General features: G+C 40.5%; 1 protein-coding gene across 14 annotated transcripts in view; it reads right to left on the reverse strand.

Annotated features, from left to right (window-relative positions):
* LOC122968464 (A-kinase anchor protein 2) overlaps positions 1-26,259 on the reverse strand; it is a 107,387-nt gene that overhangs the window by 61,831 nt on the left and 19,297 nt on the right. For 13 of the 14 annotated variants that reach the window (XM_044333720.1, XM_044333717.1, XM_044333715.1 and 10 more), the window contains 3 exons: positions 25,001-25,325; positions 13,933-13,984; positions 2,537-2,617 (listed from right to left, as the gene is read on the reverse strand). In XM_044333720.1, coding sequence (XP_044189655.1) covers positions 2,537-2,617; positions 13,933-13,984; positions 25,001-25,325 — 458 coding nt within the window. Of the gene's footprint in view, positions 1-2,536; positions 2,618-13,932; positions 13,985-14,967; positions 15,223-25,000; positions 25,326-26,259 lie in introns of those variants that run through there. The other variant, XM_044333724.1, reaches the window with a different exon arrangement.

Below are 26,259 nucleotides of genomic sequence, written 5' to 3' on the forward strand. Positions count from 1 at the left end.
TACTTAAAAATTATACTTTTTAAAAACGTTAAAAAACATTATTTTTTGCTAATGATAAACCTTTCAGGCTCAAATTTATGCAGCGCTGGGACAGTTTTGATGTTTTTGCAACAGTCACACCAAACTGATCAGTAAGGCTTAGATCAGTTTGCACTTAGAATAAAGAAATCTGGACACAATCTGGATTGTGATCAAAGTCAGGTTCAACAGCTGTGAATCAGCTTAACCTTCGTGAATGTCTGAACTGCATTTGAGCACAATGCTTTAATGGCCTGAAACACACTGTACACATGGCTTTAATCAATGTTTCTCTTCTGTCGATATTTCCATAAATGGGTGTTAAATACTGGAAAACACCAGCGTGCAGGAATCATAATAAAGGATCCATTCATGCCAAGTGTGTTTAAAGGTTCTAATTAAAGAAAGGAATGTATTTTTATTGCAAATATTAAAACTGGCTACCATATTTGTAGTATAATGGGTACCCACAACTGTTTCCCCACCCAAGCTGCATCTGTACAGCATTTATGGCTGCAGGATTTTCCATACTATTCTTCTTAGAGGTGAAACAAAAATCAACATTACAGAATGCAAAAAGTGCCATTAATACATTGAGTTTATGAATTATACCTTAACTAAGTAGTATCATACATATACTGTAGGTTTATATATCGTGTAGAGTTAAACTTCTTTTTACTTATTTCTGACTTCAGTTTTATTTACGAATACATTCTAAAAATATGATGAAGAAGCAAACATTTGTGCATTAAGGTTGTCATAAGTAGAAGCTTTGACATTATGTATTTGTGTGTGTGGTGTGTCTCCACCTGACAGGGATAGTCATGTGTTCCTCTGAGCTTGCGTGTGTGAGGTCAAGGGGCATGTTTCTCATTGGATGAAAGGTTTAAAAACTCAACATTAATTACAGATGCCTGAAAGCTAACTAACAATCTGTCAGCAGTTTGTTTCCCCATCTATGCAGCACTTATTATTTGAATGTCAAATCTATGTTTACTTGAAACAAAATCTTGGCTTTCCAGTGGTAGCTGGCAATGATTATTAGTGGGAAATGTTTATGTGTGATTGGATTTGAGTGTTTCTCTGGAAAGAAGAAAACAGCCAGGCCTGTCTGTTCTAAGAGGCCTGCGCACCAGGAGCACTGAAATTTTGGATGTTTAGATAAAATGAACCACTACCTGTTGGCCAGAAACTGACAAACACATTTATCTGTGCACGCAAGTCATTAAACACACACGCATATGCATGTAAAAGTAGCATGCAGGAACAGAACAAAACTGTAAAACAAGGCACATGATGTACCTTTGAGAGAGCATGCTCTGGCTCTTTATCTCTCTCTGACATGTAGGGTCAAGGTAAGAACACACACACACACACACACACACTATCCTCTGATCCTAACCTACCTACCTGACCTTCACCTTTACTCAGACTTCATTCTCAGTTAACCCCAAAGTCAATATCTGACGCTTCACCAGCATCTCATTACCCACCTCTGCTTCTGTATTGTTCACACACACAGAGTAGTATAGTAGTTAATGACATGATAGGAGTTACTGTAATGTGTTGAGTGTCGCTGTGAGATAGAATACCAGTGACTGGCAGAGTATAAGAGGGAATGTTTGTTGTTTTTTCTAGTAGTTTGAAGAGTTAATCCAGTGGTTCTCAGAGTGGAGTCCTTGAGGGTGTCCCGGGGCGTCCCCAGCAAGAAGGGGAATAATTTCCTTGATGTGAAAAAGTTTGAGAACCACTGAGTTAGTCTATATGCAGGAGTCTAAGCTAGAGGCTAGTTCAGCGCTAACAGCACAGTTAGCAGTTTCTTATTGTTTTGCTGTTGGCTAGAGTCTACAGTAGCCTGTGTACTGTTAATAAATTGTTGTTTTCCTCCCAAGGGACACCACAGTATTTCTATGGCTTAGTGGGTCCAGCCCACAGAAAAGGAAAAGCCATGTATAAACTGAGTAAGCTGGGTTTCTATCAGATCCAACCAACACACTGAATCAAGACAGATTTTAGAAGGGCCAGCAGTCATTTCACCAGCAGCAGCACCTCCAAACATTTTAAGACATATAACAATAATCTGCTTTTGAATAAGTTGTATCTGATTGAAAAAGTTCAAATACCTCATTAAAATACTTTAAATGACATATACTGTACTCCTTCTCCCTCACTGAAAAAAACACAATCTATCTATATGCAAATATTTTTGATTTAACAGCTGTATACAGGATGTCTCCTACTTCACAGGAAATTGTATTCTCAATGTATTTGCACATTTGTGTAACTTGCATATTGGATCATGATTGGCTACAAACCAGTTGTGATGACTTAAATTGAGCACAACTTTCCTCCCTCAGCAGATGAATGTGAAAACAGACTTCTTGTCTGACGTCATTCTGCACAGTGAAGCTCAAACATCCAAGTGAAATAACAATAAGCTTCAATTCTGTAAGCTAACCACCTACAGTCCACACACACACACACACACACACACACACACACACACACACAAACCGACCTTGAGGTGTTGTAGCTGTAGCACCAGGTCATCGAGCTGACTTCTTTTGTCTTCAATCTCAGTTTGCCGTTTTCGCTTCTCCTGAGGGACAAAGAACAGAAGACATGAAAATGAATATCCACTCGCAATGAGTCATTAAAAATTGAATGTTTCATTGTTGTGGATTGATACTATTGGTAGTTTCATTAGTTGTTTTTTATTGGAGGGCAGTAAAGAAGAATATAGTTGAGCATGATGATGCACTAAAGCATGCTGTTCATTGTTGTTTTAATCTTAATGCTCATCATCTGGAAGACAAGATCTCCTCAGGGCAATTAAGGATTTCATACATTTAATTTAAAGATGAGCAGAGACTTAATGGCTTCTTATACAATATATTGTCCAACTTAATATTGAAATTGTGAGTCTACTGGTTATGTAACATCACAGAAGCTACATCCACCGTTTTATCCCGGTGTGTGGTTTCAACAATACAGAAACTAATCAGGGAAAGTTCCAAAACAGGCTACAACTCTAAACAAAGCTGAGATTCCTTTTTATGATAAGATTTCATTAGCGCGACAGCAAATCTCCACTACCTCGACTACATCTCTAACATTCAACTTCTCATTCTAGGAGATGGGGAGAAAAATGATCCCCGGGTGCACGCAGGAAGGAAGTGAAGTATTCGCTGGGTCAGAGGTGAGAGCTTATCAAGGGTTGAGAGGGGTTAGTGTCCACAGGCTATCTAAAGACGAGAGATTAGGCCTTGAAACCCTCAAAACAGAGCTGAGGTTGAACTTGAGGTGAGGAGAACAATCCTTAACTTCATGTGGAGATGAATGAAGCTGATGATGGGGAGGGCCGGGCTTGGCGGAAGATGAGTCAGAGGTTTGAATCATAAAAAATAAAATAAAATACTGAAAAGACAGCGGCGATGTGGGGCGACTGTCAGAATTTAAATTGACGCATGGGAATGTAAACACAGCGGATCCCACCGCAACCCTGCTTGGGGCTGAAGGGCATGAGATACTGTAGATGTGTGTGCGGCTTTATCTCTTTCTCTTTCTCTCTCTCTCGCTCTCGGTGGGAGCAGAGCAAGGATTTCTGGGACGCTTCCTGTTCGCTAAATATAACTATCAGGGAAAACCCCAAAATGTGAATAAACGGTTAGACCGCATCTCAAAGAGAGGAAACCTCAATAGAGTGATGCAGGATTTGACAAGAATAGATGGGAGAAGTGATAGCAGAACTTAAAAGAAGTGAGATAAATGGGATAGAAAATGTTAAAATAGAACAGAACGGTGTAGTCGCTTATCGGAAAATGGAAGAAAAATGAGTCAAAAATCAATATAGAAAGTTGAGTTATCAGGTTATAATCAGCATCTCTGCAACAGTTTCGTTTTTACTCTCAACTGGAAGAGGCTGTCCTCACCAGAACAGTGACAGAATTGATCATTTGAACATATGATTTATATTGTGTTTTCTCGACGGCTGTCTCTCAGAAGCGAAGCCAGAAGTAGTGCGACATTGTTATAACGCTGCCAAGAATCCTACGGAGGAGGTTGGAGTATGTGGTTTTGACAACGGAGAGTGCTGTTCACAATCAAAATGACTTTCTTCAAACAATGACCATAATCTTTTCTTAACTATAACCGAGTACTTTTAATTGTCTAGATTTAGTCAAACCACATCCACATTTTTGTAACAGTCACATGGGTTGTTTTGGGAAGTTCTGACAAATAACCTGTTTTGTCATCTAGGTTGGATAAGATTCTGCGTTCACCCTGGGTCTTCGCCTCCAGAGTCTCTGTTCCATGGTGAATAGTAATACTAACAGTGACTAGTAATAGTATTTTAGTCATATTTTAATGTCCTCTTGTAGCAAGAAACACACACACACACACAGCTTTTTGCAAAATCTGAGTGAAAACAAGTAGACTTTCTTTAAAAAAAAAAGAGGAAACACAAGGATCCTTAAAAACAGAACAACACAGTCATGAAAAACAGAACAGAACAGAACAGAACAGAACAGAACAGAACAGAATGAAGTAAAACAACTTGACGTTTTCAGGCTCGCTGGGAGGACACATCACGGAGCTACGCACAGGCTGTGAAAACATCTGCACCGAACCTGAGGTCATCTCTCTCTGTCTCTCTCTGTCACACACACATACACACACACACACACACACGCACATGTACACGCACACCGCAGCAGCCTACTTAGCAGCAGTTCCCATGGCTTGTGAAGTACAGAGGGCCCGATCAGGAATATGGTCACCAGATGTCAGGGACCATACAGGACATGTGGTCGAGGAATGGGCAAAACACACACACACACACACACTAATATAAATCCACGGTACTCTCACAGGCATGAGTAAGTAGACTTTAATATATCCAAAATAGAGAATCCTTGACTATACAGTAATGCATACAGGAACACACACACACAGATGCTTGACATCCCTGATCAAAGATTGCTCGGGTGCCGGTTTCCATCACATTCCAGAAATAAAATGTATACCGTGGGCATCCACAGTAATGATGTTTCCATGTGAAACACAGTATTCTATACAAAAAATAATACTTTTAAGTCTGTGGTTTTCATACTGTATAATAAAGTGTCCTGAGGGGCCTTTAAGACAGACAACAGCTCTGCAGCAAATAACACAGACTCCTCATTCATTTCATGAGGCAACAGAGCGAGGGTGCTCGCTGCTGAGGGATGTGCAAAAAAAAACACAACAGGAGGCTAATCTAGTAAAAAAAAAAGTTTACACTAGCTCATATCTTGCTGCAGCACAATGCAACATATTCTGCAAACACACCAAATCAAATACTGCACATCCAAACACGTAAACGTACCAGCTCGTGTAGAATACCTCGGAGCATACTTTTCAACAATTTTCCAATTTACCAGTTATCTCACAAGTGCTGAGATGGAGAGGATAAAATAAGATATACTTTAATGTTCCCGTAGGGAAATTTGTTCCACATTTGTTCCTGCAGTTCCATAGAAGATAAAATCATACTTACTGAATAGTATAAGAAAGAATGTCAGCATCTTAACAGCACATGGCGTCCATACACAGTTTGCACATACATATACGCCACAGTTTGTATGTGCAGATATACTCATATACACCTACTGACAACGGCGACATATCGCACGACCCTCATGGCCGACATCTACATCACATGTTAGTGTTTAGAGGCTTAATGGACATATGCAGGAATGAATGTTTGTAATGGTTCAGCCTGCTCTTGGGAGCTCTGAATCTTCTACCAGAAGGTAAAAACTGGAACTCTGTGTGGAGAATGTGAGTTGGATCAGACACTATTTTCTGTGCGTGTCTGATAGTAGACTGCTCATAAATTGTTTGGAGGGACAAGTGTTTTTTGACCCCCATAATTTTCATAGCAGTCTGTACCAGACAAGCAATCTGTGATTTCAGCTGTACCGTCAAATTACCATAACAGGCTGTAATACCATATCTTATAATACTCTCTAATACTGCATGGTAAAATAGTGACATGAACTTCTGCTCAACTCCATAGACCCTTAGTCAGTGTTAAAAATGTATCCGCTGTAGAAGTCTAAAACAGAGACTTTCAACATGGACTCTAAAGCTGAGTGTGTTATCAATATGAGTGATGGATACACTGTGGATAACCCTTGGTTTAAGGTCGCCCACTGCCTTTGGGTCAAACACCATCTCCTTAGTCTTCTTCACAGGACAGCACAAGATGGTCAGTATCACACCATTGCACAAATCTCTCTATTTTATAGTAAGCTGATGAACTGCTATCTCTGTGCAGGATGGCTGTATCATCTGAGAATTTAATGACATGCAGTAATATTTTACGATTATGATTTTTGCTGCTGTGAAAACATGTACAATCCTGCCTCAAAAGAAAATAAACCGCTGTGTGCTCTCTAGGCATTACAAGTTTTAGCGTTTCCAACAACAACAATAATCTCACACAAATGCGACTATTGCTTTGCTGTAGTGCAACTTTATGTCTGAACACAGTCTTAACTCAAACATTCACTCTGGTGGTGGCTGCTGGTATGCATGGACAGATGTATCTCAGGATGTACTGACAGAGGCTAAGGCCCTGTCGTCTCGTACAGTATTATTTCTTTTTGTTCCCAAAGTGTTGTCCAAGTTTTCCTTTCGGAATTCCCTCCTGAGGTTTCCTCAAGGATTTCCAAGAAGGAATCCTAGACACGGATTCTGCTAATACAGCAAACTCCTCCAGTTTTAGTACTTGTCCTGTTAAAAGAGCTAGTTGATAAAATGTTCCTCTCAAAATATCTTTGACCAAAAATTCTTTATGTATTTATATCGAGAATTTATATATATGTACTGTATGATTGTATGTACGCATGTATGTATGTATGTGTAGATTCAAGAATTTCTAACATACTGCACTGCTTCTTTAAACTTTTGTACTTGTACACATTGAATGATCAGAAAAACTCTGAAAACTCTGTTTACTGGCTTGAATTGGGTTTTGGTGCCAAGAATCTTACTGTGGACTTTTTTTTATCTTGCTGTCACACAGTTCCCATGAAATCAGTTCATAATTGCTTCTTAAATTCATTAGATGAATCTCCAGTTTATATAAAAAAAGATTACAGCTGTACAGTTGAACTGACAGGAACTGCTCTGTTCACTGTATTTCCCTCCTCCTCAGGAAAATATGTTAACATTTTTGGTGACACACACATGACTTCCCACACTTCTGACTCACTGAGTGTCTGGCCCCACTTGGCTTGCCGTTAAACTCTTATACAGAGGGCATCACTTTTCCTGCTACTGTTGGCACCATCCGAGAACACTAAAACAGAAGTCTGTGTTCGATATTTAAAATGGCCGAGCCACAGTGGAGACTTTGTCACATTGTTAAGGTCACGCAAACATGATTATGATGCATGAAAGGAGTGATGTAACGCTCTTGGATTTAAACTTCTGCTTGCTGTTAAGCTTGTAAACAGAAGTGGGGTACGGATCAGATGGGTCACATTCTGCACATGCCAACACACCCAGCAGAAACATCTCACAGTGAAGATCATCTTCCAGTCAGCAGGCCGCCATACCCGAACACTGAGAGAACAGAGACTGAAATGGTACTAAGTCATCCACCAAGGAAAAAAAAAAAAAATCAAACATTTGCTGCTTCCAGCTTCTAAAATGTGAGAATTTGCTGATTCTCTTTGTTGTGCTATCATTATAAATTGAACATCTTTTTCATTTTTTTACATTTTCTAGATTAAAAAATGTTGAATGAAAAAACTGCTATATTGATCTGAACAATGAAATGAATGAAAATAATCATTAGCTGCCGTGACAACGCGCAGCAAACACTCGCAGCCTTATGAAAACGTCATTTTTGCATCTTGCTGTTAATAGTTACTACATGAGTGTGATATCCTTTTCAGACAATGATAATTTGTTAGTGAACGGAGGCGTGTGAACGTTAACCTGATAACTCTTTAGCTTTAAAGGTGGTGTCGGTGAATGCAAACTTGGCACATCACTGAAACGTCTTGCATGCCATTGTCATGCGATAGGAGCAGGTGGTGACTATACTCATCGTGTCCATATTGAGGAGAGACACAAGCGTGCATACCTCTGCACATACGCTGAAAACACAGAAAACTTTTTGTAGTAATCCTGATGTCTGCTTCACACCACGGATATCAGCAAACCAAAGTTTCTTTGTTATTAGGAGAGTAATGAGACCGACGTCGTGTTGCGTTCATAGCTGTAGCTGCTAGGTTGCACACCATATGTGTTAAACTAGCTCTATGTCACAGTGTCTACACTATTTCTCTGTCCTGTCACTCTATATTGTTTACTATCTAATTAAGCTCAAATATCACAAAAATAATTTTAAAACCAGCAGTGCCCACTAGAGCTGCATTCCAGCCTCTCCTGTCTCAAGTATCTATGAACCCCCTTTACTTACACACACACACACACACACACACACACACACTCATAGGCTTGCACACACAGACACACACAAAAACACGCCAGACTGTCCAGTAGGCCCAAGACAGCTGCTGCTAATTTTAGATGGCATGTAATGCCTGGCGTGCCGAAGACCCCCTACTAACCAACAAACCACACCTCTCTCCCACCCCCCACCCCCCCCTTTAAAATGACTTTGCCCCAAGCACACTCCCCACCCCCATAAACTGCTGAAGTCCATAAACCAAGCCTCCTGTAGCCACCTTTCCACTCCTGCCTTTCTAGGATCCAACAACACCCACTCTGCCAAATATTCAAAAGCTAAGACACTAATTCAGGAAGTCTATTCGGGTCAGACCTTAACATATATACCGAAACTAATGCGGGTGGGTTCAGTGATGTATCATAAGCCAACCAGCTGCGTCTTTGTGCTGTCTGCATATACACAATTTCAATTTAATGGAGCAGATGGGGGCAATCTGACAGGGATATTTGTCTTCTCAGTCAACGGAACCAAATCAGCCAAATCCCATGTTCACTAAATAAAACCTTAAGAGATGGCAAACATCTGTTACAGTACATAGACTGGAAAGATTTGATTTAGCTGCACCTAAGGTCAGCAAGTTGTGTTGAACCTCATTTCAGATAGAGTATAATACTGTATCAGCACCGGTACAGGGATTAATACATGGGTCTGATTTGGCAAACAATCTCATACAGAGGTTATTTTAGGCTTTTCCTGTTGTTCACACCCAGTTTATATAATCGCCATTACAAACTATGATGAAATTGCTAATCTGTAACAACCTATTGGAAAACTAAGATCTTTCCTTCAAAATGCTCAGAATTTTTGGATTGTGATATATTAACATAATGTGTACTTTTCAGTAACAGTTAAGCAACAGGTATGTTTGATTTGGAACACAAAGCAGGGCCATTAAACCTGCGTGCAGTGGAAAAAAACACCGAAAGAAACTGAGAAAGTGTACTGAAAATGTGATCACAGCCTCAAGTTACTATTGGTAGGTTAGGGGGAAAACACTTTGCTTTGAAAACACACTGCATTTTGACTACCTCAATCAATATTGTCCGAATTGTTTTCAGGGTTTCAATGCTGCCAATATGTCAGTCCCTGAGTAGGTAAACTTCACAAACTGAAACTGCACATGCCTGCCTTCATACAGCCCAGCCCCCCACTCTATTTACCAGTCTCAATGCAGCCCATTACCCCGGCCCTCCGCCACAGTCACAAATCTCAGTGCATGCCGAGGTCTAGCCGTAGCATCCCCCTCACCTTCACCCTACCACGCTCACTTCCCTCTATTAGACCTCACTAAGTGAATCCAGAGTGCTGTCCACCCACCATAGAGAGCGTGACACACAGATTACTTCACAGAGCTCATCCAGACGATCAACTGAGGTCACTTCCAGGAACTAAAATAATTAATAACTGGACTTTAATCTTGCGGAACTGCTAATCATTCTCACAGGCATTCAGAATCTTAAAGACATACGAAATGATTTAGATCTTGAGTGTGAAATATCTACAACTCTTATCATCCACAGTCCCTGTCCCTGTTCCCAGCCAGCCAGCAGCTGTCATTTCCTCATTCGCTCTCTTTCCCATAAACACACACACACCACCATCATCTTCCCACTTCCTAATTCCCCCCCCTAAACTTGGCCCCAGACGATTTGTGGCCTCGTGTGTGTTGGAGGGCAGCTAAGAGTCCAAAGGGCTGAGGTCATCTGTGTAAACATATCACAGACACTACAGAGAGGTCAGTGAATTAGCGCATACAAAGAGAGAGACACACACACACACACACACACACACATACATACACACACTTTTGTATATGTACTTTGCTGTGCTGCTTGTGGTTGGCAGGCCACATGGGCAACAGCTAATTAGAAAGATGAAGCACTCCCCATTCAGTGGCTGATCTCAAAACCACATACATCAGCTTCGGTGAACACACGCACACACATGCGCACACACACACACACATATGCAACACAATCAGTTTTTTGGGAAACCCTGAGCTTGCCGTATTCCCTCCAACTACTATAATTACATGTTAATAACACACCAATTACAGGCCTGGATTTAACAACATGACATCACAACTTTTCCCCTAATCCGACCAATTAGTAACCATGGAAACCAGCACTGCTGGCAGCTGACAGGCCGTAATCACTATCAGACTGTGGGAATCTTTGTCTGTTTGCATGTGTGCAGACCAACAGACTAATCAACTCTTAGATTAAACGCAGCAAATGGCTCATCCTCTGTTGTAGCGAATGATTAATGCTCTGAGTAATCTTGTTATCTAGAAAACAAGCATTAGACAGACAGACACACACACACACACACACACACACACACGCATACTTGCACTATGTAGTCATTCTAGTGGTGGGCGATCAATTCATACAATTAATCTTTGTTTGTCTTAAATGTGTAAAGCATGTCAATTATGTAAATTGAATTATAACAACCTGCACTTTTTTTTTTTTTTAGTTAAATAGCGTAGATGATAGCTGTCTGCATCAGCTGTCGAGTCAGGATGCTGTTGAACGTGCAGATCAACAATATACAGTAGATGTTTCAATCATGTTTTAGTCTTTCAGCCCTAAATCATTCACAATCAAAAACTGAACTAAGATCAGATATTGCAGATGCTTGTAAGGAAGACTTAAATGTGATCATCACGGCTCTCCCTCCAACTGCTGATGATCTAACAGAGAGGTATGTTGTCCTTTCAACAAGGCTAACTGCTGAACCACAACCATTACTTCACTGCTTTATCCATGAGCCACACTCTTTGGTAAATGAACATTATAATGACAGCTGTGTGCTTCCTGACAGTGATTTTGAATTTAAATAGATGAAACATGGCAAGAAAACTCCATCTTGAATCCCACTTGACACGTTAATCAAAACCAATGTCAGATTCAGCGGTTGCGTATTAAGAAGGCTCAGATACGGAGATGTCTGGTCTGACGCTTGGCTCGGATTTTTGAAGAAGCGTCCAATTTGGCTCAAGATCTGCTAAAGAATTGATGAAGAAAGACACTGATGGTGATGACAGTGAAATCTGCGAGCATCAATTATTGATGAAATCATTAGCATGTCAGCTGCAGACCAGACACATTACAGTAGCGCCGTATACCTCTCTACAGGGGTTCAGTAATGCTTATTCAGAAAGACAAGTCAGACAGAAAATGGGCAGATCATTAAAAAAAAAATAAAAGAAAGAAAGATTTAAATGCACACCAGATACATATTTTCAACTTGTGTTTTGCAAAGGCTGTCACTGATGACACATATTAGCCTGCAAACGTCCATATGAACCCTTGGTTTTACTATCCCTCCTTATATACCACAATATTTTCCATCCTAGTATCGCCTGCCTCCATCCTTATTGAAGACGACATCACCTAGTTTTAGCACCTATGTCCAATCAAACTTTTAACTACTTTAGTCAAGTTTAAACTCTTCTGTTCCAGTGATTTTGGTTCTCTGAACCTGCCCCCTGATTAAGAAATCCTTCACTTTCCCTGAGGCGCTCCAGGAAACTTAGTCCAGCTTCTGTATTTACACTGGACCTGCGTTGTTTGGCTCTTTCTAAGACTTACGGAGTGCTTAGCTGCCTAAGGGGGTTGTTAGTACTATAAGTGTAACAGTAACCTTTCTCTATTTAACTACTTTGTTGGGGCTTGAAAGCTATTAGTGCTGTTATTGTCTTTGATAGAGTGTACACACACTCGGTTGAGACAAGACAGATGATCATTTGGAGGAGACAAAAGGACTCGAATGATTTACTTGTATTCAGCGCCTGACCGTACTTAATGTCAAAGCTCTTGGCGCTTCCAGTAGGATATCAAATAGTCCTTCAGGATAGATTTAGACTACCAGATAGAGCATTCTTTGTAGTGTTAAGGTTAAGTTTACAACAGCTGCATGCCACCAGAATATTCTGCATAATTTGCGGAACGGAGACTACGTTTTTCTTGGCCCGGCGTACTAAACCAAAACTAATTTACATGATAACATGATCAATGGTTTTTTATTCGGTAGTGTTTTGCTTAATACACATGCAATAATGATGCAAGAAGCAGCAATGCTTGTTCCTCTCTCTTCAAATCATGAGAACTTTCCACTTTCTTTCTTTACTTACTGGTTTAAGTACATACAGCCTGGTATGGCTGCCATGTTTCAACGTGGCCAAAATAGTTTCTCCATCTGCTTCTACTGCGGCTGTTCCCCCCACTTGTGTGTTTGAATGTGTGTGTGTGTGTGTGTGTGTGTCCCTGTGCCTCTGTGCGTCTTGAGTGTGTGTGGTATGCTGTGGTTCTTGCTGGCGCCAAATTTAGTTCCAGGCAGTGAACTCCGGTTTAACTGTTGCTTTAAAGTCCCATCAGGACCTGAGCCAAACACTTCAACAGATGACTCCTTAATCGTGAAACATAACAGTGAGTAACGGAACACAAATTAGACTACTGTTACCTCACAGCTGAGATACACCTAAAACTCCCCAAAAAAAAAAAAAAAACATCTTTCCACTAACTTTCCACTGAGTTGGTTTCGCCAAAAAAAAAAAAAGGACACAGAACAAGATGAAAGCTGACACGAACAGCGAGACAAATGCAGCAGCGGTGTGAGACAGAAGGGCAATGAGGGAATAAAGCACATAACAATCAGTGCAACAAAAATCACTGTTTTGTATGACGAAAATGGGTGTATGAGGCTATGATGTCATGCTGCAGGGCACCCAACACATTCACTTTTAAATTCAATTACAAAAAGCAATCCGACTCTTGGATGCAATCTTTTTTTATCAAAAAAACTGACATGCACTGCACAATTTATGTTTATTCTAGCCTTTTTTAAGCCTCAGTTAGCATTTAGCCTTCCAGCAAAGAAGCTAAGCTGGATGACGACAACGCTAATATACACATTGTAGTGTCAACAGTGTCTGTAATGACGACTCCATGTTCAAGTTCCAGTCTAGGGCTAATCGTACATTTAGCCTGGTGTGTTTATGTCATACAAATTCATCAGTCAAAGTTCGATACTCATACTTTTTCCCGCCCTTTACAAGTGTTAGTGTTGGAGTGAATGGAACATGAATGAATAATGTGACGAGACGGAGGGAGCTTGATAGAGAATGAGACTAATGGAAGCGGGAGAGAGACAGGCGGAGCTGCAGGAACTCAAAGGTGTCAGACAGTTAAGTGAGAGCACGGTGCGGTGAATGACAGAGAGAGAGGTAGATTAAGTCAAGGTGAGACACGATCTCTGACGGCCATGAAAGTCACTCACAGACAAACAGACAGCAAAGCAAACACACGGAAGGCCAAAGAAACATTAACGAAAGAGACGAGCAGAGCAAAAAGAGACAGTTTAAACACACTTTGACTTACCGCCAAGGCCTGCAGCCTCTCTTTGTGGAGCTGAGCCTCCTCACACGACATCCTGAGGGGGGAAGCAGGGGAGAGGGGGGGTGAAAGGAGAACGAGAGGTGAGACTTTGGGGAAGACAGAGAGCTGGAGTCCCTCAGCGAGACAAGAGAGGGGAGGGAAGTAGAGGAAAGAGGGAAGAGAAGGAGAAGAAGAGGAGGAGGAGGAGGAGTATCCAGACGAGGTCCTTCCTCAGCAGTAATCCAACCACAGGGAGAGGAGACAGTGGAACAAGGAGCTCGCGCTGCGAGGACGCAAAGATCTCTCATTCACTGGCCATGTGCCTCACACTCAGCCCCGCTGCTCGCATTCTCTCTCTCTCTCTCTCTCTCTCTCTCTCTGTATCACCCACTCTTTCTTTTGGCTCCCTGTCTCTCCTCCCATTTGTCCCCTCCCCTCCGTCCCTCTCTTTTTTAGGCATGAGCCATGTGTGATTAAACAGCTGGGAGGAGCAGCTGAGAGAGAGAGAAGAGGAAGGGGTGGAAGAGGAAAGCGACTGCATGAAGGTAGGGGAGGGAGAGGGGTGAGAAGAGAGGGAGAGAAAGAGAGGCGACGAGGGAGAGAAAGAGGAAGAACAAAATAAAATTGCACAAGTAAGGAAAAAGGGAAGCAAAGGAGTGATTTGTCATATTTGCAAAGCTGAGGGTGCCCAAGATCAGACAAGAATGGAAAAACAGAACGTCATAGAGGATTAAATTGTTCATCTCTCAATTTTTATTGTTTTACTTTTTATCTTTACTCTATCTTTTCTTCCAGAGATAAATCATTCTCCTATCTTGAATATTGGTTGTTTAGTTTTCTTTTCCAGGCAGTAGAATGGTATTCATTGTCATCTATCTATAAGAGCACTGCAACCTTTGATTCATTTCTCTTCCATGATCTGTTTTTGTTCAAGAGTTTTCCGTTTCTTTTCTGCTTTTGATTTATTCAAGCGGTTACATATTGGTATTTTGGTCTATCTGAAACTTCTCTAAAAACATTAGTCATCAGTTTAGTTACCATAGTTTGGCATTTCCTTTGGCCCACAATCTTGGAAGAACTTCTGAAATGCAGCATACTTCTGTCTCTCTGTCCTGATCACAAATGATATACTGTGAAGACTTCTCTGGAAGATTGGAGATGAAAAACAGAAACCTTGCTGTCATGTGTTGGTCATTAATTGTGGTTTGGTAGAATTGATGGTAAATGTTATTCCAATGAACTGACCTGATCTTCAGATGATGATCAACTGAACTGCACTGAATGCTATCACATAACAGAGTGGTCTATATCTAACACCAAACACCTCATTGCTGCTATCTGCTATTGCTGCTGCTAATTGACATGCCAATGGTTGTTAAGTAAAGTAACCGAAGGTAAACAGTGAAGAAGAACAAAACGAGAAAAACACAGTAAAGTTTAAACAACCTGCTGCGTTTCTTCATTCTTTCACCTCTGTTGTTTCAACATATTCACATTTAAGCATCCTTCAGTGGATACATTCCAGCAAAATGCTTCCACCAACTCAGATAGTGTCTGTTCAGAGAAATATCAGATAATAAAGAGGTCATTTTTAACAATAAACTCCTCCTGAAATGTGTCCACTGTATTTTTTTTAAATTGAAAACTAATAAATCAACAAGGGCAAACCCAGAGGTGTTGTACCCATTCAACTGGAGGGGCACATATTACTTAAAGCTTGAGAATTTCCCAGTTTAAAGTGACGTTAGCATCAGTGGTTTTAACTATAACTTACAACTAATTATAACATTGTGTTAGCTTGTTGTCCTTTGCTATTATTAGTAGCTAAATTATTGTTTTTGTCAAAACAAATCTGCAGCACTGAAATACATCCTATAAAACAGGGATGGACATAAGGAGATTTCCTACAAAGGATCAAGAGCAAACTATGTTCTTAAAAATAAGTAGTTACATGTTTGTGAGCTTTCATGTTAATGTCAAAGAGAAGTACTGCTAGCTAACCAGCTAACATTAGAGTTTAAAGTCTTTTCCACACTGACTGTGGGTTTCCTGGGCAAACCGACAGCCAGTGTGGTCTATACGACTGTAGGCTTCTATAAGCTCATGATAGGGGTCGTGTGCAATTTATATCTCTCACTTGTAGATGGGAGAGAAAGTGCAGAATGTGCTCGGGGCACATATTCAGGTATTATGATCTTTTAACATAATTTTATGAAACTATAGGCAGTGATGCCGCCCACACACAAACAATCCTACAGCTGACTCTTCAGGTTCTATTTCTGGTCATTCTAGTCATGCATTTATTTCAGAGCCTTTTAAATGGACATCAATAGAAGGACTCTGGTTTAGAAAATAGGAATGGATGGAAAAAAAAAAGGGAAAAAGAAAAAAAGGAAGATAATTATGTCAATTCATGAATTGATGTGTGCAGATGAGCGTCTATTGGACATCTTTGAAACTGCAAAAGCACAACACATGTTCTTGCACACACACACACACACACACACACACACACACACACACACACAAAAGCAGAGTTTGTTTAAATGGGTCACAGTTACCCGTGTCCCAATTTTCTTTTCCCCTTATTTTCCCTTTCTAGGTTCACCTGAATTTCATCCACTCTTCTCTCTCCTTTCATGCACCATTTTTACTTTACTTTCTTGTTTTCCTCCTGTCTTTTGCTAAATCTTTCCCTACATCCTTTCTCTTTCCCTCCATCTCTTCCTCTTTTCCTTTGCTGCATTCTTGCCCTGATTTGTGCATTCATCTATCCTTTCTCATACCCAACACGTTCTCCTCTTCCCCCTTCCTTTCTTGCTCTATTTTTCTCTTTCATTTCCTTTCCTTTATCCCCCCCCCACGGTGCATCTGTGCCCTCCATCCCTCCTTTCATTCTTCATCTTCATTCCCTTTCAACCCCTCACTCCTCCAACCTTTCCTCTCCTTCTCTCCGTCTACTCCCATCTCTCACCTGATCCCCCCATTCCTCCTCCTTCCTGTCTCTGTCTCTCCTGTCCCTGTCCCTCCTTCCATCTATCCATTTCTTCCTCTCCCTTAATCCCCCCCTGCCCTAATCTCTCTCTCCTTTTTCTCCATCCTTCCTTCCAGAAGCAGACATCCATATAAGGAGAAACAGCAGCAGCAACCCTGGTCAACTCCTTAGAGAATACTGAAGCATGTAACACACACTCACACACAAACACACACACAGACATAACAGCCACTGCGTTACTCCAAGAGAAAAGAAAGTGTACAATAAATAACTGCAGCTGGAGAGTTTCTGTCCTGTAAAGCCACCAGGCAGCTGCAAGACTTGAATAAATCAACAATGACTCTAATGCAGCCCGAAGCTATAGTGTCCATATTTGCATATAAACTATTAAAAGTCAAGGTACGCTGGGATTTTGATGTTTAGAGGCGTTCAAGAGCTGTTAAAAGTCAAGTGAACCATATACGGCCACTTGAACATGTTATTATATAATTTCCATGCCGATGTGCAGAGACGAGAGGTATCTAACAGAATGATGGATTCAGGAGTGATGACGTTTTTCATCTAATGTATTCTTTAAAGTTTGGAAGTCTTTTTGAGCATGACAATAGTGAAATATGTATTTTCCCTTTTTTTGGTTTTGTTTTACAAGAAAAGAGCAAAAATTACAAATTGATTTCATTTCTGTTTTTACATATTTAATGTTTTTAATGTTTTTTTTCATTTTAAATAAGTATTTTGAAATATATACACAATATATATGTTTCCAACATTTATAAAAACAAAACCTCTGTAGTAAACATAAACTATGTAAACTACATAAATTCCACAAGTTATAATCAATTATTTTAAGAGTAGAACATACAGTATATTACCTATATTTTCATTTTATTTGTTTGTCTTTATCTGTTTCATTAAATACTTAGTTTTTGTATCAGTTTAAGTATACAAGCCTTGGCTCTTTTGATGTCTTTTTGATCATTTTCATAAGTTTACGAGAAGAACATAATGTATATTGTTGTTTGGGTTAGGGTGGCCCTTCGGCTTCTTCACTATGTAAGTGCATTTTCTTCTAAATTTAATACTTTTGTTTTCAAAAGATGACTTCATAGAACTTACATTTTGCAACATGATATCCTTATAAGGTAAATCAATATTACATTGTTTAAAGCTGCACTAATATATATAAATATATTTTGTGTACAGTCAGTCAAATGAGTATGTGTCATGTGAAAGGTGTCACTTTTGGTGACAAACCCACAGAAAATTATCACCTGACTGTGCAGTTTCCATCAGCTCTATACGAGGTGTTTTAGCGTTGTTTTGGTTTTATGGCCGGAAACTTCACAGTTTTGGATCCCTCTACCTGCTCTGATCATAGTCATTTCCAGATGCAGCAGCCAGCAAAACAGCTCTAATAAACTCACTGTATATGCTAACTGCACAGCACCAAATGGCAGTGGAGCATTTAGCAGCTAAGAAACAAGATACTTCCCTCAGGAGTTGGTGGAGACCAAACCGGAGCTAAAAGAGAGTGAATACTGAACTTACATTCATCAGCTGAAATGAATGCTAATGTTGCTTCGTGTCTGGTATATGAACAACAAACTGTTTCCTAACAAGTCTGTCACTTTATAAGGTGATAATATGTCAGTATTGTGGTTACAGCTTTTTGAGCTGCCCTGAAATAGCTAGCTTTCCTCTGATTCGTAATCCTTTATTGTGAATCGTCTGAAGATATAGCTGGCTTTAACTTTATATTAGGTGTAATGTTTGATGTGGTGCTATGTACAGTGGTGAGCTATAATTTATTTTATCTTCAATTTTTCTGGGTTTTTTTTTAGGTTAATATTGTTTGCCAAGATGCTAATATATTGCACACATGTGATTTTCATTCTTTTTTCCATGTATTCAGTTGGACAAAACCCTACAACTCACTTTTTGCTCTAGGCTTATGTGCAGTCCACCATCAAGGTAATAAAATAAAATCTGCACTGTTTCACCCTGGGACCTGCCCATATTTATCTATATTGCTAGATCTTTAATGTGGGCATATGCAGGTTGTGGACCATGATCTGTTTGGCTCTTAGTATCCTATAGTTTATGAAACCAGGTTCAGCTCTGCAGCTGTCTGAATTTACAGCCAGCAACAGTGGAGGACTTAAGTTTGGCATCTCTGAAGAGTCTCTGTTTGACCTGGACTTACACCAATCTCGTCATTATGTTGGCCTGCTCACACTGTCATTACAAGTCATTCTTCCTTACTTAGAAGTTATTCTACTTTTTCATTACATTCTTTTCTATTCTATTTTCTTTCATGCCAACTTTTCACCTCCTATACTGTCATTTCCACTTCCTCCTCACCTTCTAAAACGCTGCCACCTTCCCTCCCCCTTTAACCCCTCCGTTCTGGCGTCAGTTACATTGGTTGGTCGCCGTTGGAGACAACAGCATCATTGTTCCTCTGCATCGCCACGCCGCCGCGATGACCTCACTGCACAGCCAGTCCAGCCCCGCCTCTCCCCCATCCCAGCCCAGAGGTAATGGCCTCCAGATGTGGAACCAGAGGCAGGAAAACACACACACACACACACACACTCAAAGAAATATAACATGCAAAGAGAGTTTGTAGGAGGTAGAGGGAATGAGCAAATATTCACAAAGAAAGTAAGTTAGAAGAAGTTGAATAAGCATCTGTATGCATGTGCATGAGTGTGTTTATGTGTGTGAGCTGTTAATGCTGCCATCCCTCTTGCCTGAGTTTAGTACTCTTTTCCCAAAATAACTGCAACACACAGATAGAGCCACACATCTGGACAGACTGGCCTCTGCTGCAGACTAAGTTAGTGTATGTGTGTGAGAGGGACAGAGAGAGAGAGAGAGAGAGAGAGAGAGAGAGAGAGAGAGAGAGAGCAACCCAATCAGATATATTTCTGGCTATGGGACTGCCAGACCTTAATCTCATTCATAATTTATACATCGCGGAGGGAGGTCTAGCTGTGTGTGAGACTATCCGTCTGTCTGTCTACACACACAGTTTAACTAAACTCTATTAAAAAGTATAAACAAATCTGAAATACTTTTTTTTCCCCTCCTCACTTTCATCAACCTTTTCCCCTCATTTTTGAATGGCCAATTCCCTGAGCGCTGCACTGCTTGGCACGGCTGACCATGTTTATTTTTCCATTACAAAATTGGTCTTAAATTTAACGTGCAAGCATTTATAAGAGGCAAGTTGTCAGGGATGAAAAAAGTTTGGAGGTCACTGGCTTTCAGAAGCAAATTAGATAAACCAGTTAGAATTGAATAGAAATACTCACTAACCAGTTAGCTTTCTGTGTGAATGGAGACTTAGGTAGCATAAGCGTTAGCCTGCATAAAAAGGAAACCCGTCTTGACTGTTAAAAAAGTTGACCCTTGGATTGCCTCCTGACAGTACATCTCACATTGACTTATGACTTTGCAGCACAACAATCAACACAATATACTTAACATCACCTTACCTTGAAGTTAATATAGCTAAGTTCAAAGAAATATCTTGATCTGTAGCGAGATGCTCCTCTGTGTTCGCCAGCTAGCAATGACTTGTTTGTTGATGAGTCAAACGAATCATCTGTGTAATCAATTCCAATAAAACCCAAACTGAGTTGAGGCTGATTTTGATTTTGAGTTTTTGCCTGTCTGCATTTATGTTCAAATATTTTATATATTTTATGTTTTATCACTTAAGCACTAAATTGCATTTGAATGAAATTATGATCTGCAAATAAACATGAAATTAAACATACTCTCAGAAAATATGCAGGAGACCTAGTGGGCTTTGATTAAAGCTATTAATCAATTAATTAATAAAGCTGTAAAATATTCAAAAATAGTGAAACATGGTCATTGCAACTTCCAAGAGTGCAAAGGAACATCTTCAAATTGCTTGTTTTGTTAAAAAAAAAAAAAAAAAGCTCACATGCGAGACCAACAAATGTTTCATGTCTTTGGTTGATAAATATAATAATCAATTAACAATAAATGCAACAACAGGAATATAAATAAATTTGATGTTCTTGCCGGATTGCTACCCTGTAAGCATCTTGTTTGTGTAATAAATAGCAACAGAGAATGGGCCATCTGCCACTGTGGCTCTACACGACCACAAATACTACCTCAGCTTTCTGCTGAATCAGCGGATAACCCAGAGAGAGAGTACAGTATACAGATGGAAAGGCAGACAGATGGATGGAAAGATAGGATGTGACTGACTGACTGAATCGTGACAGCACTGTCTCATTTGACCAATTATAATATTAACTATTAATGCGCCAGCAAGGCATGTCTGCTTCATGCCTCACTGCACCTTCTCTGCCTGTTCCATGGGTGCGGCTCTGACAGGGGACGCAAAAATCGCTCCTCAAACTGTCCGCTTACAGCTGATTAAAACTCTCAGCTCGTAGGTGAGCTGCAATATATCACGCTGGTTGTCACTCAGAGCAACCAACCACTCAGCATCCCCTGATCTGCAACGTCTACTGGGTTTTTAAGACTTTTTATTTGGAAGCGAAGACGCACAGGCTGTGTTATCGCCAAAATAATTACATACTGTACACACTCTGCACAGGGACACAAGCAAACTGCACATTATGCAGCAAACAAGCTTTATAATCTATAATATAAATAGCCTGTATGAGCGTCATTATAACGGGATACATGCCATGCACCAAATCTGCAATAAGATGTTATGGTTGCACAAGCCTGTGAAAAAGACAGATTTTTAGCAGGACACACTGTAAAAAAAAAAGAAAAAAAAAAGCCATTGAATTTCTGATTTTTTTGTTGTTGTTGTTTAGCAGCCTTATGAATTCATCCACCAACAATGGCTTCAATAGAAAACAATACAGTACACCCACAAAGCTCTGAATGCCACAGAACATCTCCCACTCTCCTGTTCTTATCACCTTCACTACTTCACTTCTCACCAATTTATTTAGCCCACATGTGAATGGAGTAATCAGGTGCATCAAAAATGATCACTACTTTAAGATTTTCCATTTTAATCATCTCAAAGAAATTCCATATTAACCAGTGAACGCAGCTTGTTTGATGGTTTCTACAACTTTCAGACAGCACTGGTAGCCTAATACTGCTGTTTCAGTTTGGCTAACGATAAAGCAGTGATTAGGTTAGCGGCTTTGTCCTGCTTGTTATTAGAATTGGGGTAGATTTAACAGAAATGAGTTTCTCAAATTCATCATTAGTCTTCATCGTTAGGCCTTTTCTCTTGAAAAGTTTGACAAATTGTTTGAGAATACTTTTCAAAAAGCATAAATCTCACCTTTGTTAAGTATTATTCATTTGGTTTTTCACATAGTTCGACACACTTCTGCTGTTGAACGTGGTAAATTTTGGGACTACAAGTTTTTCTCTGACTGTTAACATTTTTCATTGTCTAGTCCATCCAGGATTTTGCAGAGTTTTTTTTGTGATTATTGCACCCAAGAATGCTTGAGTTTGCAGCTTTTCTCAAAAATTAAGATGCAATTAGTGATGTTTTATGTGCTCTTATTGCAGTAAAATTGCATGACGGGAAAATTTGCAAGCAAAGAAAAATAATGTGATTTTAAAAAAACTACCGATGAAGAGTCATATGTAATCACATCCTTCAATAAAAAGCATGCTGCATATCACAGAAACAACTACATTACAGTGCTAATGTTTAATGTATTTTCTGAACATGAGAACCATGGACTCAAAGTTATATAAAAGAGAAAATACTGTAATTGAATCCATTTATAAGCCTTTATTAAATAAACTTCCACTTCAACATCAGCACCAAATAAAATCAGTCAATAATTCTGTTAAAATAAATCCACTAACATAAAAATATAGTTTCTGTTCCAAAGTGCCCATTTTTATAGGGTGGCTGTGGCTCAGGAGGTAGAGTGGGGCATCCACCAATCAGAGGGTTGGTGGTTTGATCCTCTAGTCTGCATGTTGAAGTGTCCTTGGGCAAGATACTGAACCCCAAATCGTGTGTGAGTGTGTGTGAATGGGGGGGGGGGGGGTGAGCATTGGAAACACTGTAAGGCCCTATATCGTTCCCAATGAGCAGGTTGGCACCTTACATGGCAGCCTCTGCCATCAGTGTGTGAATGCATGAATGTTGGCATGTGTTGTAAAGCATTTTGAGTGGTTGATAGAATAGAAAAGCAAAGCACTGTATAAATACAGTCCATTTAGCATTTATATTTGAGGTAGATTATGTCCGTCTTTGCTGTCTGAACAACACATCAACATGTATTCTTCTGACTAATTGAATGCAAACCTCATTTGGGAATATTGGGAATTGTTTGCATGGTCTATGGTGGTAATTTCTGTTGGCAGGAGGGATTTGACACATCCTCGTGAATGTACGCCTGAATCCTTGCTGAATGCACACTGCAATGACAAAAGTTACCACGGCACAGAATGCGACAACTCATCCAAATCATAAGCGGTCTGTTGATTTGGCCATTTCATTCAAAAAAGGTGTGGTAATTTAACAAAATCACAGGCTCTTACAAATATTGTGGAGATTTGTTGAATGTGCGTTACTTACTGTGATTGCAAAATCGCAATTTCCTGGAGAAACTGAATGTCATTTCGCACTCATCATCTTTTAACATAACATTCTGTGATAGTGACCCACGATTGTGTCCATACAGTATTTCTTGGTCATTAGACAATTATTTCCAGTCCATTTCTATGCTGAAGATATTATTTCCAGTCTTAATGTGTACTTCCATGTAACACGAGTCAGCAGAAAATTGTAGGCTAAACTGAATTTACTGGAAATTATAATGGTAGAGCGGGCGGGAAAAACTCGCTAGCCCAGCAACATTAAGGCTACAAACAACCCATGATGCAACTCTCTCTTAAAGCAACAGGCTCACTCAAACATAATTTTCAGAAAGAAAGTGGTATGTTTGGGCTGGTACGGCTATAAAATTTCATTACAACATGGCTCTTGGTATGTGCTGAACATGACAGATTGATTGTAAAATATAGGATTATTGTATGCCTTTTCATGTATATAACAATGGAAACACTATTTGCCTGCAAATGCAGCAGAGGGGTCAGACTGATCTGACAAGTCTGCTGACAAGGTGCATTTCTAGTACTTAAGGGAAAAAAAAACATCAAAGACTTGACAGCATCTGAGCTGAGCAACATTTTTCTATCCAAAAAGCAATCTTAACACTCCTTAACACACTGTCAGTGTCTATTTGTCTTGCTGTGATTTTATGACTATAGCAGTCATGGATATAATGCAGGTTTTCAGTCTTTTTTAGGTTGATTTTCATACTGTGCTGATGAAATGACCAGAAACCAAGGGGCTTTTCATTTTGTTATCTTTCGATCTTTGCATGGGCATTTTTTTCCTCATGTATGTATTAACAAACATAGACACACAGACACACAAATCACACACACAGCAAGAAGGGGTCTGCAGCATGGCGGACTATGCTGACACACACACTGAGACTGGACCAAGCCTGCAGCATCCACACTGACTATGCTAAAACATGCCACATTACACACACACACACAGACACACACACACACAGATACACAACCACACATACTGTACTGGCCCATGATGTTAGGAGACAGGAACAGGGACAGAGAGATAGAGGAAGATGAGGAAGAAGGAGTACAGGGCTGATTTTGTAAAATTACAAGTAGAAGACACAGAAGAGAGACAGTAACAGAAAGCAGAAAATAGGGCGAGAGAGTAAAGCCATGAAGGGCTGATGTGTGGTTGAGGTGAGAGGTTTGCAGAAGGCGATGGTGAGTGAAGAAAAGCAAGACAGAGAGAGGAGAGGAGAGGAGAGGAGAGGAGAGGAGAGGAGAGGAGAGGAGAGGGAGGAGTGTACATGGTGTACCGCGTGTCTCCTCTCCAGTCATGACTGAGCAGCAGCCTCACCATGACGGAGCTCCCGTTCCCATGACAACCCCTGTCAGATGGAGGGGAGAGCGATGGAGGGATATGGGCAAGGAGAGGAGAGATGGAGAGAGAGATAGACAAAAAAATAAAGACGATCTACTCACATCGCCGTTGCGGTGCCGTTCCTCTGCAAAGGTGTGTCTGACATGGCTGCAACACGCGTCTCCTCTGCTCTCCTCTCCTTCCCTTCCTCCTCCTCGTCCTTCTCTCCTTCTCCTGTCCTCCCGTGTCCTTTTGACAAGAGTTGTGTCCTCCTCTTCTTCTCTCTCTCTCTCTTCCTTCTCTCCTCCTCCGGCCCCCCCTCCTCCTCCTCCTCCTTATCTTCTCCTCCTCTTCCTCCTTCTTTCCTCCTGTCTTTTCGGTGTGTGTTTGTCACACCAGAATGTGTCAGAGCAGCTGCTGCCGCCGCCGCTCCTGCATCGCCCGGCTCTGCCAGCAGGAGGGGATGGGTGTTAGCATGTTTGCGTGTGTGTATGTATGTGTGTGTGTGTGTGTGTGTGTGTGTGTGTGTGTGTGTGTGAGAGAGAGAGAGAGAGAGAGAGAGAGAGAGAGAGAGAGAGAGAGAGAGAGAGAGAGAGAGAGAGAGGGGTCACCTGTATTTGTGCGTATAAATGTATTGGTGATGATGTCAATGAGAAAGAGAGAAATGAGGGATTTAAAGATGCTGTAACTAGGAGCGAGTGATAGATAGGAGATGAGAGAGAGAAGGAGGGTGAGCTAGGTGAGGTGAGAGAGCGGGATAGAGAAGACAGGATGGCAGCAGATAGATAGTGAGAAATAGAGCCTTAGGGGAGTTACATTATAGTGAAAGGAGTGGCCAATCTGCCTCACTCAGGCTGCTACCCTGAGAGCAACCTTTCCCCTTGGAGACTGAGTAGGGATTCATTTAAAGGGGCAGATAGGATACTCAAAAATCTCTCAATTGCCTCTCAAAAGAGTTTACAGAAAATAGACGGATGGTCGGATGGGTGGATAAGACTGAATGATACTTGAGCGGGATTTGTCAACTACAAAAGAAGCCTGACACTCAGCACGTTGACAACTTGAGGCGACAAAAGCCAAATAAAACTCCTTACAATCCTGATGTGATGACTGATTTTCAAACTTGTGGAGCGCCAGAAGAAGAATTAGAGCACGTCACCACGGACACACGTTATCTCACAGTGGGCTGCGGAGGATTCAAATCCACAACAGTCGGGAGCTGTCATGTTAATATCAAGCATGCCTGATTTTCACAGCTGGAGTCCATTCAAATCTGAACATAATCTTTGAAGAGTGTTTAGAACCCCCCCTCCTCAAGTGCGAAACAACTGATGATTACATTTAAGTTTAGCAGATTGCGGTTGATTCCTTGTAGATTTTT

This window comes from Thunnus albacares, chromosome 18, assembly GCF_914725855.1.
Source record: "Thunnus albacares chromosome 18, fThuAlb1.1, whole genome shotgun sequence".
Lineage (NCBI taxonomy): Eukaryota > Metazoa > Chordata > Actinopteri > Scombriformes > Scombridae > Thunnus > Thunnus albacares.